The 17,950-nt window shown below is 37.6% G+C and overlaps 1 protein-coding gene across 3 annotated transcripts in view; it reads left to right on the forward strand.

Moving 5' to 3' along the window:
* The first annotated feature begins 13,777 nt into the window (after positions 1 to 13,777).
* Positions 13,778 to 17,950, forward strand: part of eif2d (eukaryotic translation initiation factor 2D) — a 47,426-nt gene continuing 43,253 nt past the window's right edge. For all 3 annotated transcript variants that reach the window (XR_014890109.1, XM_085258659.1, XM_085258661.1), the window contains exon 1: positions 13,778 to 14,019. Coding sequence is in view for 2 of the 3 variants with exons in the window: in XM_085258659.1 (XP_085114785.1) it covers positions 13,964 to 14,019 (56 nt within the window). In the remaining variant the exon portion in view is untranslated. The remainder of the gene's footprint in view (positions 14,020 to 17,950) is intronic.

The raw sequence follows: 17,950 nt of genomic DNA on the forward strand, positions 1-17,950 counted from the left end.
ACGAAAAATCATCTTTTGAATTTACTCAGAAGTTTTTTTTGTTTGTTAATATATAATTTGGTAACTGGGTATGTGGTACAATATTAAGTAATACTATTTCATTTTTACATTCCTCACTGTTTACCAAATCTTCACGTATGCCATGCCCCCCCTTCCCAAGAAATTCTTGTTGTTTGTGGTGGCTCAGGATTTATAGCAGGATGTCAACTATTCATTGGGTCAGTGGCAAAATCCCCCAGCTCCTGCATCCCAGTGTCCTTGTGAAAGAGGCACCTCAAATATCCATCTGGGTTTATGTGTGTGCAAGACTTTAAAATATGTCTGTGGATGCAATTTGCAGTGTAAAAGCGCAGTCGAGTAAAAAAGGACTAAATACATCGCAGACTATTTATGGACCGCGCAGAACACAGAACATCTGGATAGAAAATTTAATTTACAAGTTCCCACAGTAGATCAGCTGACACTAGTGACATCACAGGTGGGAGTCTTCTTAGGGTTTAGAGTTAGATAACTAACCTCATTAACTTGATTCACCAATATAATGTCTCTTACCCAATTTCCGGGATTCGTCAATTGAATAAGTGATTTAAAAAAAATTGGTTTGTGCAAGCATGAAAGAGCTGAGTGAAGAGTAAACGAGCCTTCATGCATCACATACATGACATTCTTTCAATCACACAGGAATAAATTGACACCAGATGCAAACCTAGAGATATCAAAGGAGTACAAGAGGAATTTCTCAATGCGCAGTGCACTGTGCAGCTGCACCTGTGAGTGGGCCACTGGAGCAGCCAAGTGACAGAGAACTTAAAAAAATATCCAAAAGTGGATAAAAGCACCAGAATTTGCAGGGAAAAATACTTTCCTTTTGAATTTTGATTTTTAATGCTTTAAACTGTAGTAAAGTAAATCAAGGTAATTGCATTGACATATACATATATGTCAATGCAATTACCTTGATTTACTTTACTACAGTTTAAAGCATTAAAAATCAAAATTCAAAAGGAAAGTATTTTTCCCTGCAAATTCTGGTGCTTTTATCCACTTTTGGATATTTTTTTAAGTTCTCTGTTGCGCTAACAACTTTTCGATTTACCAAATTTTTTCAATTGTGTTCTGGCATCAAATTAAAATTGAGAATTTTTACTTTCAATAGTTAAAAATTGTAAATTTAAATAGGCCTTAGTCTCATTATTTGACAGAAATAATGTTTTTATTTACATTTTACAAGACAAAAAAATTTATATAAAATACTACAAGTAAGCTGGAAGCCACTGATTTTAATACACAACATAAAAAAAACCTCAGAGGAAAACAAAGAAATTTCATAGCAAAAAATTGAGTGTATAATAGCGATGTCAAGCATTTCCTACCATATTCCAGCACTATTATCTTTATCTAAAGGTTTACTGTTGTTTTCCTTCATCTACTGCTTCCAATTTCTGCTATGGAGAAAAATAATCTAGAAACTTGAACAGCTTAGTTAGTACCGAATCATTAGCAGTTATTATTTTCCCATAATCAGAGAAAGCGAGCGTGATTAAAGCTATATACTGTACCACCGCTAGGAAACAAAAAAAATCCTTAAAGTAAGAAACTTTTTTTCTGGAACAGCTAATAATTTCATATTTAAAGAACATACAGTAATGTTACATAGTAAAAAGATGAATAATAATAAAGCTTAATGGATTTTTACCACAAAGTTTGATCATTTCAAAGACACAATAATAATGTTGTTACAAAAGAACGAAGGTTTATATTACAGTTTTTACCGAATGCCTAAACACTAACTGTGAATCCTGTAGCACAATTTCTAAAACTAGTCAGACTTATAGCAAAACCACTCACTGAGTGTGCAAAACTAAAAGCACAAAAACTGCTTTGCACTCAGTTTGCAATTTTGTAACACACACTTTGCAAGACTGTAGGCACAATTCACTGCACAACACTCAATTTCCAAATTTCCAACACACTCCTAGCAAAAGTATACACATGTATGGCTATCATTAACACTAATTTGCCAACTGTCTGGCACACTTTCACATGTCAAAACTTTCTTAGATAATTAGTTCACTTTGCAATCAGCCTAAGCACTATAATACAGGTAAGCTCTGTGTGCGGAGTACAATGGAGGGAGCAGAAAGAGTGAGAAGTAGAGGAGGCCGAGGAAGAGGACGTGGAGGTGAAGAAGTAGGATGAAGAGGACGACAAGGACAAGGAGGAGCAAGAGGAAGACGAGGAGGGGGGAGAGGAAGATGAGGAGGGGGGAGAGGAAGATGAGGAGGGGGGAGAGGAAGGGTAGGAAGAGTAAGAAATAGAATTGCTGATGACATCAGAGCTACAATAGTGGACCATGTAATCAACCGTGGAATGACCCTGAGGGTAGCTGGCCAACGGGTCCAGCCTAACTCGAGCTGCTACACTGTAGCAAGTACCATAAGGACATCTTGAAATGAGAATCGGTTAGTACAGTCACTTCGCACAAAGATTTGTAGCACTGCCATATGCCAATGAGAAACACACCAATACCACTGATGTAAAAATACTGAAATTGTTACTTTACAGAATTGCTAGATGACCAGATGCTGGGGGCAGAGGAAGCATGTTCACTGCAGACCAAGTAACCCATATAGTCATTATGGCGATTGCAAATAATCCTATACTTGGAAATAAACACTTGTGTTTGTTTTGATGTGTTTGAATAAACACCAGTACTTGAAGTTTGGATCCCTCTATGCTTATGGATCTATGACAGAAGTATGAGCTCAAACTGACATAGCCTACCTTGTGCACAGAGAAAGCAAAAGCCAGATGTGTTTTGTATTCATACCATCAGTGTGCAGTTGGCGCATTGTGTGCTTAGGAGATGATGGCTTGTGTGTACTGTTTGATACGGAAACACCATTTTTACGAAGGTGTGAAGAGTTAATCTAGCTGTGTTTGCTTTTGCAAGAGAACTACAATGTTTTGATGATTGGGTGACAGGTTTTCTTATTTGTGTGAAGAGTTTTGCAAAATTAGCCAATGGTTACAAAAAATGTGCTTAAGCAATCAGAAAAAACTGTAAACTATCAGACTAAAGACTGATACTATAATTTACCTTCCTTAGAGTTAATGAAAACATTTGTTTCTAATACATGTTATTTAGGTAACGGTTGAAAAAATTATTCAGCCTGGATGCTACATGGTTGTGTATTTAGTTTTTATCCTTATTAGGACTGGTTGAGTCTTAATTCGTTGTAATCTTTCACTTACTTCTTGCTGGAGTATCATCATTCACTTTCAAATGCAACCAGTTAAAATACTACACACCATACATGAATTCAGATTTCATTGTTTGGAAATGATTTTCCTAAATAAAAAGCAATAAATGTACTGGAAAACATCAGCATTAAAGATGTAGTACTAAATATATACACATGAGTGCCAACACTTACCTTTACCTTCACCCAGGCATCCTGCTCCTAGAACTAGTTTGAACATGCGTTTGAGGGACCTCCACTGACTCCTGCAGGAAACAAAATATTGAATAACTGTTCTCCAGATCTCAAAGACATCTTTTTAAAGCAGCAGTAACATAAACAGATTCAGGCTTACATTAATCCAGGGATGGTTTATGGACTCATTGATGCTAATTGTCTGGGTGGGCTCAGTTTTCATATGGCTGCAATAAGAAATAATCATCATTCAGTGTCCACATGTGTCTCCAACGTCATGCGCCATGTCTGTTTAAGACACAGAGCAACTGCAAATGTGTGTCAGTTTAAGCTTGTACATATTATCAATCGAGGTGAACATCAATATTGTCATATGAGTATGATCTGCATTGCTTTACTTGTTTTGTTTTTTTTGTTGTTTTTTTAAACTGAGGCTACAGAACGGATCATGTGTTTGCACTGCCCATATGGAAAAGAAATAGTAAAAACGTATATGATTTACTCATGAAAGTGGCCACTTCCTTATTACTTTCACATATTGTTTTAGTAAGCATCCAAAACATACAAGTTTCATTATATAATTTTTCAAGGGATCTTATATCTGTTTTCACTCTTGTATGCTTTTCATACAAGTTTCACACAAGACAGATACAAACTTTATAAGATTTATATATATATTTTCCATATGGGTGGAAAAAGGAAGAATAAAAAAAAGTAAATCAAGTAAGTAATTCACTGAAGTATGAACTACTTGTTTAAATTTCCAGTCTGCCTTCTTCTCACATTGCTCAGGCACATCAGAGTACTCATATTGTTTATTACAGACCCATCTTTGCATTCCTGTGGCAAAAAAGGGAAACGCGTGTCTGTGAGAAGACAGAGAAAAAAAATCCCTCATGACAAGATGGATCTTATTAGAAGCAACCAGAAAGCTGCAATGCAAAGGCACGTTACTCCATAATAGCAACAATAAAATCACTAAAAATACACAAAGTGACACCCAGACACCATATTTCACAGGAAATGTTGTACTCCACTGTACCAAGAAGGTCTGTAGCCAGCACACACAGTTTTAATTGGACTTATTACTTGGCTGGTGCTTGACATTTAATGACTGCAGCAGGAGGTCATTAAAGCAGCATATGAGGGATTTGAAGAAGTTACCAAATGTAATCTCTCATAACCACAGCAAACCCTCTACAGACTGTTAAAGTCTTGAAGCAAAAACAGTTGACTAGAAGTCCGGCTCAAGTTTTGGGGTTTCGTTAAAAAACAAATTCAAAGTGGGGATTATTTACAAGTCATGCTGTGTCAAGAAAATAGAAGCAGCTTGTTTAATGTCCTTTCACAAAACAATGCCTTGCAGCCACAAATATGTGTATAAGTGAGAATATCCTGGCTGTTTTTGCTTACATGTTACTATGACTAATATCAAAAAGTCTAATCTCTGAGGAAGTCATTCGATTGATTGTGACATTTATCAAAGCAGAAGTACATGTTCACAGCTGTAATCAGCCCACAGAGATTACTCAGGAGTGCCGACTAGATGCGTCACGGTTGGTAAAAAAATGTTTGATATAAGCCACACATTTGACGCTGAATCTAAATCCATTTGTCCGAATGGAAAGATCCTCCAGCTCTTGTAATCATTTTCAAAATTACATGTACTTTAGTCTTACTCTCAATACGAGGGGTAAAAGATGACGCTGCCGGTAAAACCAAAAACAGCTTGACGAGGACATCTGGTCTTTTGGAGGCCTACAGCAGGTTTTTTTGGTGGTTGAAAGAGGAAGGAACCGCAATCCCGCATCTGGGTGACAGAATTCAGATAATGAGAAATAATTTAAACATACACTGCTCAATTTTTCCTAAACAAGATGCCTTTTATAAAATCATACTTTTGATGTGCTTCCATACAACAGCGGGAAATAAAGAATTGGCACACAAAAAAAAAAATCATACAAGCATTCGGCGAAAAACTTTTGTTTGTTTGACAGTAAAGCGTCTGCAATCAGTCTTCTTCAGCGACCATTCACTGCATGTAAACGTACGCTGAGGCTACATATGTAAACAATTGAGCGTTCATTAAATGCAGACGTCTGGAAGAGTTTATTTTCATAACCCACTTCTATGTTTTTTGATTATATTACCTAACCTTAACTGAGTCTTTGACATGCACACTATAATAAATTATAATTTAAACAGCACAGCAATTCAATTAATTGTTTTTTTATTTAATAAAAATGATTTAATATTGAAAGTTTTTCTCAACAGAAAAAAAGAAGTGTAGTTAGAGACCATTCATAACAAAGGTCCTTACATATACAGCCCCATTCTGGGCCCTTGCACATCAGTGATTTCACTAAGGACATCAAACAGAGAGAAAATACTGTATTAAATTTCTGTGACAAATTGATCAGACAGTGTTGATGACGATCAGTAGTGAAGAGAGACATGTTTCCAGCTTTCTGTCTCTAGCAGAAGATCCATTGCTGGATCTTCTGCTAATAGCTTCCGTCTAATAGCTCACTAGTATAAAATAGGAGGGGAGCTATCAACAGTTCCCTGGTTATTGCACTGATTTTGTTTTTCACATTTGTTGACTGCAGTAATTACAGTGACTAGCTGGTTGCCCAGAGGTTGAGTACTTTTTTGGTGATTTCACAGATGTCCTGGTGGGACACAGCAATGACGGTCTGGCTCACACTGATCAGTGATCCTCAAATTTACATCTAATTTTTAAATGCAAACAGATTGCCAAGACATTGCAATCAGTCTGCGATGTCGACATCTCGGGCCTCACTGAGAGAAATGAAAGGAACATGGATTATTACAGAAATATTAAAATGAAACATCAGATTCAGGAGACATTAATGAAAAAAACTAATGTAACTCACTTCACGGTGCCCTGTTGAGTTGAAAACCTTTTACACAGTGAGAATTGCAAACTAGACAAAAAAGGATGGTTGTTTTTTAACCACACAAGTGGCTATTACATTACAACCACAGGGAGGACATACAAACTGAACACAGCTAGGCCCCAAACAAGATTCAAAGCCTTGACCTTCTTGCTGTGCGGCAATGGTGCTAACCACAACACAACCATGGTATCTTTGGGGTGATTAAGAAGATTCAGATTTCAGCTATGATGATCTTTTACTTTAGTATCTGTGTGTCAGAATATGCTGCAATTTACTGATATACTTCCTATAATAAAGGTCACCCAGGTCTTGGGTGTTTGCATAGAAGAAGCACCTGAAAGGGGGTTTCCAGTGCACCACCAGCTCTTTGCAACCACCAAAGGTTTTCTCTAGCAACTACTGATTACCAGAGGATTACTGACCGCACTCTAGACCTGTGCAACTGGGAAAAATTAGTCTCAAGTGTGAATGGGATGGCTGTGTACCGTGGGCATAAGCTTTAAATTATGCTTCCTTCTGGCAAGTCTTCCTAAGCTAACAGGGAGGGGGCAGAGGATCGTGTTACCTGCTCTTGGGTCCGGGGAAACTAGTGCATTAAGTGATTTTTTTGTACACAGTGCAGAGCTGTGACATAAGAATAATAATAACTAAACATCTCTGAGACGTAATATTAAATGATCCAAGAAATCTACTAGCATCACAATAACAGTATGGCGTGACAACAGGGTATGACATCATATTCTGAAAACAGGAAATGACACATCTGTATCATATGTCAGAATTCTAAATCCTAGCTGAGACACAGCATCCATTAAAATGCTTCATCCAACAGCCCACATCCCTAAGATATTAAAATTATTACTGGAAATTTAAAAAATAAAATAAATTAAAAAGCAGTAAAAGCAGGGCATATTTTTACGTGTTTGTTTTCTCTTTGGCTGGCTGGGTGATGATAAGATTATGGCTGATAATATAAGCAGAGGGACATTTTTCTGGCTGATTCAATCTCAAATCAAACTAATGAAACCAAGCTGTTATCGATTCCACCTGTGTTCTCCGTACTTTTAAAGTAGGGAATTTATAGTCAAAATGTCTATAAATCAAAAACTACAATAGCTGGAAAACATTCCACATTTCCAACACAGTCAGGATCATTAAATGATATCACAACATCAATCTTTTCACGTTCAGCTTTCTTTTAAAACATGAGGTGACCACAGATATTAGGTATTCACCATTCCTATTATATTTTACAAAGCTCTCTTTCTCTTCTTTTTATTACTTTCTGCCCCAAAGTGTGCTGGAAAGTTCAGTATTTATCTCCACTTGTGTGAACAGAGAACATCTGGGTTCAGCACCACATGGACAATTAAATTCATTTTGTAAATTTTCTTTTTGAACACCACCACAGTAGGGCTGCCACGATTAGTCGACTAGTCACGATTACGTCGACTATTAAAATCGTCGATGACTAATTTAATAGTTGACACGTCGTAAGATCCCAAAAGACGCAGGAATAAGTTGTAGGATTTAAGAGTGTAAAAACGCACTGAAACAGAAGATGGCAGCACTGTATGTACAAGGATGCCAGCTGCCCTTAAACCCTGAAGAAGAAGAAACTGTGTCCCAGAATTCATCAAGACACCACATATTTTCAAAAGCGCTCCGACGTTTTCGGAGATGTCTGATACCCACCGCTAGCTCGATAGCTAGCCGTGGGCAAGGCTCACAAGAGCCGGTGAGAACACTGGACTCCCGGCAAATTGTTTTCAAACCCACCGCCGTCTTCCGCTACTCAGGTTAAACATGATATATAAATATAAGTCACTTAGATAACTTAAAAATGTTATTGTTTGCCTTTTTTTTAGTATTTTATTGGTTCCTGATTAAATCGGTTTGGCTGAGATTAAAGTTAGTTTTTACACAGCTGAATAAACGTCAAGCAGATTAAACTCCATCGAGAACGGATGACAACAGGGCAACTTGCAATACTTGCAAAGTAGATATTTCATTTAAGGGAGGAAACACTACGAATATGCAAAAGCATTTGCTCACAAAACACACGATAACCTTAAATGTCGTGTTTTTAATTCCGCTCCGGACTCGTGAATCTCAACCCAACAGCAGCGGTAACGTTTGCGCGTCCTCTCCCGTTAATGCGGCAGGTAAATAATCAACTAACAGTGCATATTATGTTAGCGCAATCTGCCTTATTACAAAACCTGCCATTACTGTGCGTTTAGTGACCATGATGAGAGAGACAGACAGAGTCTAGCTCAGATGCTGGCAGTTCTCGCTGCAGTCTACCGGTAGCATCTCCTTTCAGGCATGGATAGACGAATGTCACCGAGCAGTGACCAAGTTTGTAGTAAAAGGCTGCCGCAGCAGATGCCCCCGATTTTCGGTAAGTGAATGTGTTTAATTGTAGGAAGGGACATTACTGGATATTCTTGTGTAATTGCCACAGAACAATTTATGTTATACTTTGTTATTGCTACAGAAGAATATTAATTTTATTATTTTACATTTACAATTTTTTTTCCTGGGGACCCTGTGACACCCCATTGAAGAGCCGTAGGCTGTGGATCTCTTAAGATCTCACTGTTGGGTTTGTAAGGCCATGTTACTCCAAAATTTCTACCTTGTTCAAAGAGAAGATATAAAACAAAGTTCTAAGCTAATCGACCTTAGCGTTCTCCTTTTTTTAAAAAAAAGAATTGATAAGAGAATCGAATCGTTAAACAGAATCGAAAATGGAATCGGAATCGTGAAACTCTTATCAATACCCATCCCTAGCCATCAGAGAAAAAACAAAAACTTTAGGTTTGCCCAAATCAACAGTCTTTTGTGCAGAGGCCAGCTCAGCAACACCAAAGAGCCTGGAAAACCATAGAAGACACTTAAACAGGATAATCACAGAAATTATGTCACCTGATCTCAACTCAGTATAGCATGTTTTCAGTTACTTGAGCTAAAACTGAAGACAGAAACACCCACAAACAGACAGGAGCTGAAACTTGCTACAATAAAAGCTTTAACCCTCTCAGGCTCAAATTAAACTTTTTGTTGCTAATGCACAACCAAGTCCTGCAGTTGTACTTCTGAGTAAAAAAAAAACCTCATAAAATATGTATGTGGGGTAATCAGGTTGTTAGTTTTTAACTGTTGCAAATCGGCAACGCCTGCCTTGAGAGGATTAAATCACCTTAAATTGTGTTAGTTTTTGTAATTACTTTACTTATCATCTGCTAGTATATGATGGCAAAATTAAAAAAAAACTCTATAACTGTCCAAATGTCCAAATACTTGTTTACAACAAAACATCATCTTTAGCTCCAATTTAAAAAAAAAAAAAAGGTAAAATCTTTGCTACATTTCTGTGCAATTTATTGCTCACGGAAGCATTGCATGTGTCTGGCTGTATGCATCAGGTTTTTGAGGAAAACTATTACACTGATGATGTAGAGGTCTCTAAAGCTCATGTATCTAATATCAAATCGCTTGGTGTTACAAGGTTAAACACTGTTTTAAGATGAGGAAGCACATAAAACATAAGACAACCTAGTGAATAAGATGGGTCAGTGCTCTTCTTTCAAAACAAACCCTTGAACATGATACAACAGAGGCTGGACCTCCTGGATAACAGAACTGAGTCTGAGACTTTGAGAAAGCAGTGTAGTGAGTATAAGCTCCCAGAAACCAGAAAATCACAAGTTACAAAAATATATAAATCTCTTCTGACGTCAACAGTTGGCCAACTTTTTGAACTCTGGCCTTTCTCACCTCTAACATGAAATGCTACCTGTCATCCTAAGACTACAGATTACAACAGATACTCTGTAGTTAAGTGCCTTATGAGTGACTAATCAGTTCCAGAAGAATGTGGTAAAGGAACACATGGAGGCGATACCGGTGTTACTGAGGTCTTACAGAGGTGTTGGTTTTTCTATGGCCACAATGAATAAAACACAGCTGTTGCCTCATTACCCTAGCATCTACTGTTACAACAGATAAGAATAGCAATGCATACAAGATATTATAATCAAAATCTTTTGCTTAACTAGAAGCTTCTCTTTTATTGAACGTCACTGTGGAAAATTTCTAGCACTTTGCCATTTATTTCCATGGTGAACACCTGAGTTTTTACACTATAATGGTCTATTATTGTGGTGGTATACAGCAGCTAAATTTAAAAAATGTTTTTAAAAAAACTGTACTCAGACATTATTCACTTTGATTTACTTACTTTACTGTATCAAGGTTCAAGGTTCCTTTATTGCCTTTGATGTGTTTAAAAGTCTAGCGGCTCTAGTTTTTTTTTTAACATCTATAACCCCTAAAATCATCTGAAATCAGCACAAAATTTAATCTGTTCAATTTTAAAACCATAACCTGACAATTTTAGTTTTTGATTTTGTGTGTACTTTTCTATGTGTTGTTAAAAAATGGTTCATTTTATGTTATTCTGCTTTTGAATGACATTTATTTTATCCAGCCTGAAGTATTTTCAACCACACTAACATCCATGAAAAGCGCTACCCAAAACGATTTACTCTGATTTACTCTTACTACTTACTAGCTACTATCAATAAAAACATTTGTAACAGAAGCCCCGTTATTTGGTCAAAATTAAAGATAATAGAGATTTTTGGACTCTCTAAAAATTGGAGAAAACTAGTTAACTTCTTATCTAAATCTAAGTAAAAACAGCAGACTGTAAAGAACCTTTGGGCACATTTTTGCTGATGAGCTCTGGAAAGAAATTGAGGTAAGATCCAGAATAACAATTGGGATTTATTAAATATATTAATGTCATTTATGTAAATATTAGCAAAGACCCTATATGTTGCTTTAATAATAATAATAATAATGCATTTTATTTGAGGGCACCTTTCAGAAACCCAAGGTCACCTTACAAAAAACAAAATTAATAAAAGGAACAGTAGTCATAACATACACAAAATAAGTTAAACTTACAAAACAGAGCTTGACAACAGATAAAATCAGCATTAAAGCGAATACACCAGTTTAAACAGATGTGTTTTGAGCTGTGTCTTAAATACGGAAAGGGAGTCAATATTTCTTAGTGCAGGAGGAAGAGAGTTCCAGAGCTGAGGAGCAGAGTGACTGAAAGCTCTGTTCCCTATAATAATAAGGTGTGAGGACGGAACAGTAAGATGAATAGCAGATGATGATCTGAGAAGGCGGGAAACAGTGGTGATATGGAGCAGGTCACACAAATATGAAGGAGCAGATTTATGGATACACTTGTATGTAAGAAGTAAGCTTTTAAAATTTATCCTGGCTTCTACGGGCAACCAGTGAAGCTGCTGAAGAACTGGGGTAATATGAGCTCTTGATGGAGTGCAAGTTATGACCCGAGCTGCAGAATTTTGAAGAAGTTGGAGTTTATGACGGGACCTTTTAGGGAGACCAAATAGGAGGGAATTGCAGTAATCAATACGGGACGTAATAAGACTATGGACAAGGATGGCAGAAGCATAGGGAGTAAGGAAGGGACGGAGTCGGTTAATATTACGTAAGTGGAAGTAAGCGGACCGGGTTATGTAATTAATGTGAGACTGGAATGAAAGAGTATTATCAAGTATGACACCCAAACTCTTAACCTGAGGGGAGGGAAGGGTGGGAGAATTTTCAATGTTAATGGAAAAACCGTGGGATTTGGTTATAATAGATGGTGTACCAACAAGTAAAACTTCAGCTTTATTACTGTTAAGTTTGAGAAAATTGGAGGAGAACCAGGATCTAATCTCAATAAGACAGTTTGAGAGGGAGGTAGGTGGGAGGGATGAATTGGGTTTAGAAGAAATGCAGAGCTGGGTGTCATCGGCATAACAGTGAAAATTGATATTATATTTTCAGAATATATGACCAAGAGTGAGCATGTAAGTAATGAATAAAAGAGGCCCTAATACTGAACCTTGGGGCACACCAGCAGAAACAGGATATGAAGAATGGGATTTAAATTGGATAAACTGAGTGCGGTCTGAGAGATAGGAGGTAAACCAGGTAAGTGGGGTATGATTAATACCAATGGAAGCTAACCGGTTCAGGAGAATATTGTGAGAAATGGTATCAAACGCCGCACTAAGATCAAGAAGGATGAGGATGGATAGGAGACAAGAATAAGCTGCCATCAGAAGGTCAGTGGTAATCCTTAACAGAGCAGTTTCTGTTTTATGATTGGGGCGGAAACCAGATTGAAATTGTTCATAGAGATTATGGTCATTGAGATGTAAATGAAGCTGGGCGGCGACAACTTAAGCCATTCACATGTGTCTGGGTTTCATACATAAATTTTTCTGCACCCTACATACATCTGGAAACCATAAGAGAGGCCCACGTGTCATGTTGCCATATCAACATCTTTGCATTTGTCTGAACTTGACATTATACTCCACTGCAGACAGAGACACAGCCAGCTGGAGACCTGAAAACCGAGTAGTCGTTCCCACTCTACTTCTTTGGAATCTGCGTTGTGGGGCACATGGACAGTTGGTGCTACGAGTGTAACAACTCTGTGATAAGCCCTGGGTCAGACACAGTTTTAGACGCTTACTGCCACATTTTACCGGACCAAGCACACCATCTCACATTCTCTCTGTCTATAAGCATGGAGCAAAGAAGATAAGCCATTAACTACAGGTCCTCACAGACTGACTGGATGAATCACTGTATAGCATCCAACTCACTTATGGAATTCCTCATTCAACAATCCTTACCAATTGAGCACTTTCTGGATGTATTGTACACGGTAGGAGTCCATACGTGGATTCAATCCTTTACAAAAACACAAACAGTTCTCTTCCTCACTTGCCTAAAAACTGATTATTGCATAGCTGACGTCAACAGCTTCATGAGCATTTTGAATAAAACTACAAGAGACAAGGTCAGGAAGTTCAAGTCATATATCTCCCAGCATGCCCCTCTACCTATCAAAGCTTTCCAGAAAAGGTACCTATTTTAATCAGTGGAGAGTAAAATGCCTGAGTAAATATTTTCAGAGCTAAAATTTACTTTATAAAGGAAATGTATCGTTTTTTTTATTAGTTTCATTGTTTTTTTCAGAAGTATTATTATTATTATTATTATTACACAGCAAAGACAGAATAAAACTGTCTTTCTTTGCAACGACAATAAATTTTTCTCACTAGTTGAAATGCTTAATTGTCGACACTTTTAACAAGTCATTATTTTACATGGAGCACTGTTCATGTGAGTCAACATTAAACAGTTGCTTGGTTTAGCCTACAAGAAGTTTTACAATTACTGCCTATTCTGTCGATGGTAACGGAGATTCGATATACACACACTTTGGACTCCGCAGAAAAAATATTACCGTACTGACACCTACGTGCTTAGTTTATCATGCGGAACAAAAGTTGCCTGTGCAGTTTCACATCGGTCATAAATATGTGTCGGACCATCCCACCAAACGAGGAGCAGCTGACTACTGAAAAGCATTGTAGAATCAGTTTATGTGTTGTAGATGAGTCGTTTTAGATGCTCTGTGCTGATGTACTGAAAAGGCGTACAATCAGAAGTGGTCATGCTGAATTCTTCTGACTAACGTTTTATGAAAATATGTTTGCCAAACCATTTCGTGTCAAATCCAACACCGCAATCAAAGGATCAGACAGGTGAGTCACTGCTGCTCACATCTTTAGCTGACGCTTGCTTCTTCTACATATTCACATTTATTATATGTGGTGGAGGACTCTAAACATTTTTTTAAACTGTCCAAGTATCAGACGCTGTCCTCCTCATATAACTGGAATAAATCAAAACGGAGTAGTTCTTCTCTTCAGCTTACAGTGAAGCTTCTGGTCAGTGAATGAATAGATTTAAATAGCGGCGATATATCAGTTTTTCCGTATATCTTCGTATTTGAGCTGAAAGCTCATTATTAGCTGGCACTGTCAATATCGATCAATATTTAACAAGGACAAATAATAATTATTTTACTCTTATAATAATAACAATAATAATAACGCTTATTTGTATATCATTTATCACGTTTATCAAAGTTGAAAGAATAAGGTGAAGCTAATCTATGAATGTAAAAAATATATATATCTAAAATGTATGCTAAATGTTTTTTTAAAGGTTTTCAACGTAAATAAATATTTAGCAGTGATTTTAAAGTAAACACCAGCTGGATTTCCTCAGGCAGGTCATTTCCCTCCCACTGTCAGAAAAAGTCCTGATATTAATAATTGGCACGTGTGGGAGGATCGTCAGCCAATCAGATCGTCTGTCTCTTCAAGACTATAAAAGCAGGCCTGGACGAACTGCTCAGCCTCTCTCTTCCACTCCAACTGTTGATGTTTGTCTCTTAGTTAGGTTATGTTTATATATATATTCTTGGGCTGGGCTTTAAATATACTGTCAGTTCTAAAAGAAATGGGGAGCCTGTGTAGAGGCATTAAGACTCGTGGAATATGTTCAGTTTTCTTGGTTCTTTTAAAAGGTCTACCTGTTGTATTTTGTGATTTAGTGCTTTCTGATACCTGTGTAATTATTATTAAAATAATCCAACCCAGTGGAAATTAAAGTATGAATGATAGTCTGACACTGAATCATTTTTGTAAAGAACTGATCGTATCTTTACAAAATTCCTTAGGTGATAGTAGCAGGACTGGGAAATCTTGTTTATGTTTCTCACAACTGTGATTAGATTTGAATATCACACTCAGGTCTCGGACAGCAGATGTTACATGAATGGATAAAGAACCAAGGAGAGAACTTGATGCTTGGATGCAGCTTTTCTGAACCAATGATGACATTTTTTTATTTCATCAGTTACAGAATTAGACAGTAGAGCAGGGCGATATGGCCAAAAATATTTATCACGATATATATTTGAAAATTTGCGATAACGATATAACTGACGATATAATTGATGCGAGACAAAATACAACTCCACAACATTACTAGCGCAAAAAGACAACCTATCATTTATTTTCACTTAAAAATTAAACAAGAAGCTGGTTTTTATGTACATTAAAGCTTTATAAAAATGTAACAGTGCAAATGCAAATTCCTTGCTGAAAGTTTAACCAAAAGGCATTTCCAGTAGAAATGGGCTGACATATCCTGAGCATAACCATGTATAATATCCACTGAAGTTAAAAAGAGGTGCTTTGCAACTAGGGTTGCCAACCGTCCCTTAAAATACGGAATCGTCCCGTATTTAGAAACAAAAGTACACGTCCCGTATTGAGCTAATAAGGGACGCACTTTGTCCCGTAATACAGTGAGAATCAAAAGTAGTCTATAAATGTTAATGGAATTAACACTTTGTTTGAAAACATAATTCCCAGCCCCTCTCCTGCTTTGTGACCAATGAGCTGACAGCACACTTATGACAATTCGAGTATGACAATTCAGATTACCGCTCATCTCATTGGTCGAGGAAAGGTCGCTTACGGAGAAAATACCGGAAGACAACAGATGACCACAACAAGAAGCATGGCCAACAGGGGAACAAACGCCGTCACTGCGGTGCAAGTCTCGGACGACAGTACACCTAAAGCTGGGCAGACACTGTGCGATTTTTTTCAGTCGCGTTATTCAGCTCCTGCTCAAACTGCACGATTGACTCGCAGGGGTTAGAAGTTGGTAGGTCACGATGCAGGTCTCACACTATACCGCCCGATGCTCTGATGCGACCTGAGTGCTCACACTGTGCGTCCATAAAATTAAGGTTATAACAGAAAATCTGTCGCTCGCTCTCTCTGTCTCTCACTCACACAGACACACCACCACCATCAACTTTGCTAAATTGCTAATGAAAAACATGATCAGGCAGCTGTGATTTAGCAGCGATGTAGATCCAACTATTTTCACGGTTGTTGTGGTCGTGATAATTTTGTGAGGCCACATCGAAAAGGCTCGGATGAGCTTTTCAAAGTTCTACAAGTTGTGCCTCCATCGCTTGTGTCCAGATCACACGCTGCACAGCCGAGCTGCTCCGTCTTTTTCACGGCGTTTACGTGTTTGCGCGCGAGCAGTGTGAGCGGCTCACGAGCGATTGATGATCGGGAGCTGGTCGTGAGGTGTTAATCACTTCTCGTTACCCCACGTATACTACACGACGCACGATGAAGGCCAAAATCGGTCCGATCACTCAAAAATCGGCTCAAAATGGGCCTAAAACCGCACAGTGTGAGCCCAGCGTTAGAGCAGCAATGTTTGTTCCCCTCAGAGAAAGGGAAGAATGGGAAAAGGAAAACACCTGGCTGGAAAAAGTTAATATGGGCATGTGCAGTGAATATCAGCGCTATGTGGCCAGAAGTGTGATAATATAATTTATTTTGTGTAATAAACGACTGCAAGGATAGATGATTACAACAAATAGATGACTAATACATAAAAGTAATACATAGATGAATAATGATGATGAGTTAAGATGCGTAATCATGGGAACAAGCGGGTTTTCAAACGGGAGCAGCTGATTAGCATTAGAAAAGCTGAAATAATACCTCAGCTGAAGCCAATTGTACTAAATGCACTAAATGTGCACTGTTACAAGAATATTTTTCTTTCTATTGTTTTCTATTATTTTAAGTTAAGCAGGACAGAGTTCTTTTAAAGAAAGATTTACTTATATTCTCAAAAGTTAAGCATGACAGGCTTCTGTTTAAGAAAGAGACCTGTTTTACTGTGTTAATGTTGTCATTTTGAGCTAAAAATAAATGGCTAAATGATCATTTGTTTCACATGTGTTCATATCACAAAGAATACACATCTACTTAAATCAAATTCAAGTCAAAGGGTTAAAAAAAATAATTTCACACACAAAAAAAGAGCTAGAAAATTCACCACACTGGGAAGGGTGAAGACAACTGGGTCGCCCGGCCCTGGCCACGAGGTGTCCCTTATTTATTTTTCAGGGAGTTGGCAACCCTATTTGCAACATTAAACTGCAGTGTGCAGTACGTATTTTTCGGACCATAAGGTGCACGGGATTATAAGGCACATTAAGCGAAACAAAGCAGTCAGATAAATCAAACTTTATTAAACTCATTCTTCTTGCTTCCTCCACTTCTGTACCATTGATTCATTAATGTTGAATTCTCTGGCAGCTGCTCTATTCCCATGTTGTTGCAGTATATTAATGACTAACCTCGTATTGTGGATGGATTATCTCAGTTGTTCTCCTGACTGAAGTTTGGTCCGTTTACAGCATCCTGCCATGCGATTGCATTTGTCTCTAACCATGAAGAACCTTCACGTTAACTTTTATAAGTGGAAAAGTGTTAGTGTTTGTCCTCCAGCTTCACTGTGTATGTTATGCTAACATAGCTGTGTTGCTAGCGATCACGTAGCACATAATTATATACCAGCTAGCCCAACTTCAGTAACCCTACAAACGTCACTGCTGTTTAGTTTCCTGTCTTCATTTATGTTGGAAGTGATAGCAGAGCTGTACGTTTGATTTTTTTCAGAAATCTCTCAGTCAGAACATGCAATATCATGCTTAGGTAACTAGCGAAACTAGCGAGCTAACTTCCGCTAGCTTCTAACTCCGTTAAATGTAATACATTTTGTTTTCATGGATGCCTGGAA

This window comes from Mchenga conophoros, linkage group LG20, assembly GCF_057382185.1.
Source record: "Mchenga conophoros isolate Kocher_MC1m ecotype Shallow Benthic linkage group LG20, M_conophoros_male_GT1.1, whole genome shotgun sequence".
Classification (NCBI taxonomy): domain Eukaryota; kingdom Metazoa; phylum Chordata; class Actinopteri; order Cichliformes; family Cichlidae; genus Mchenga; species Mchenga conophoros.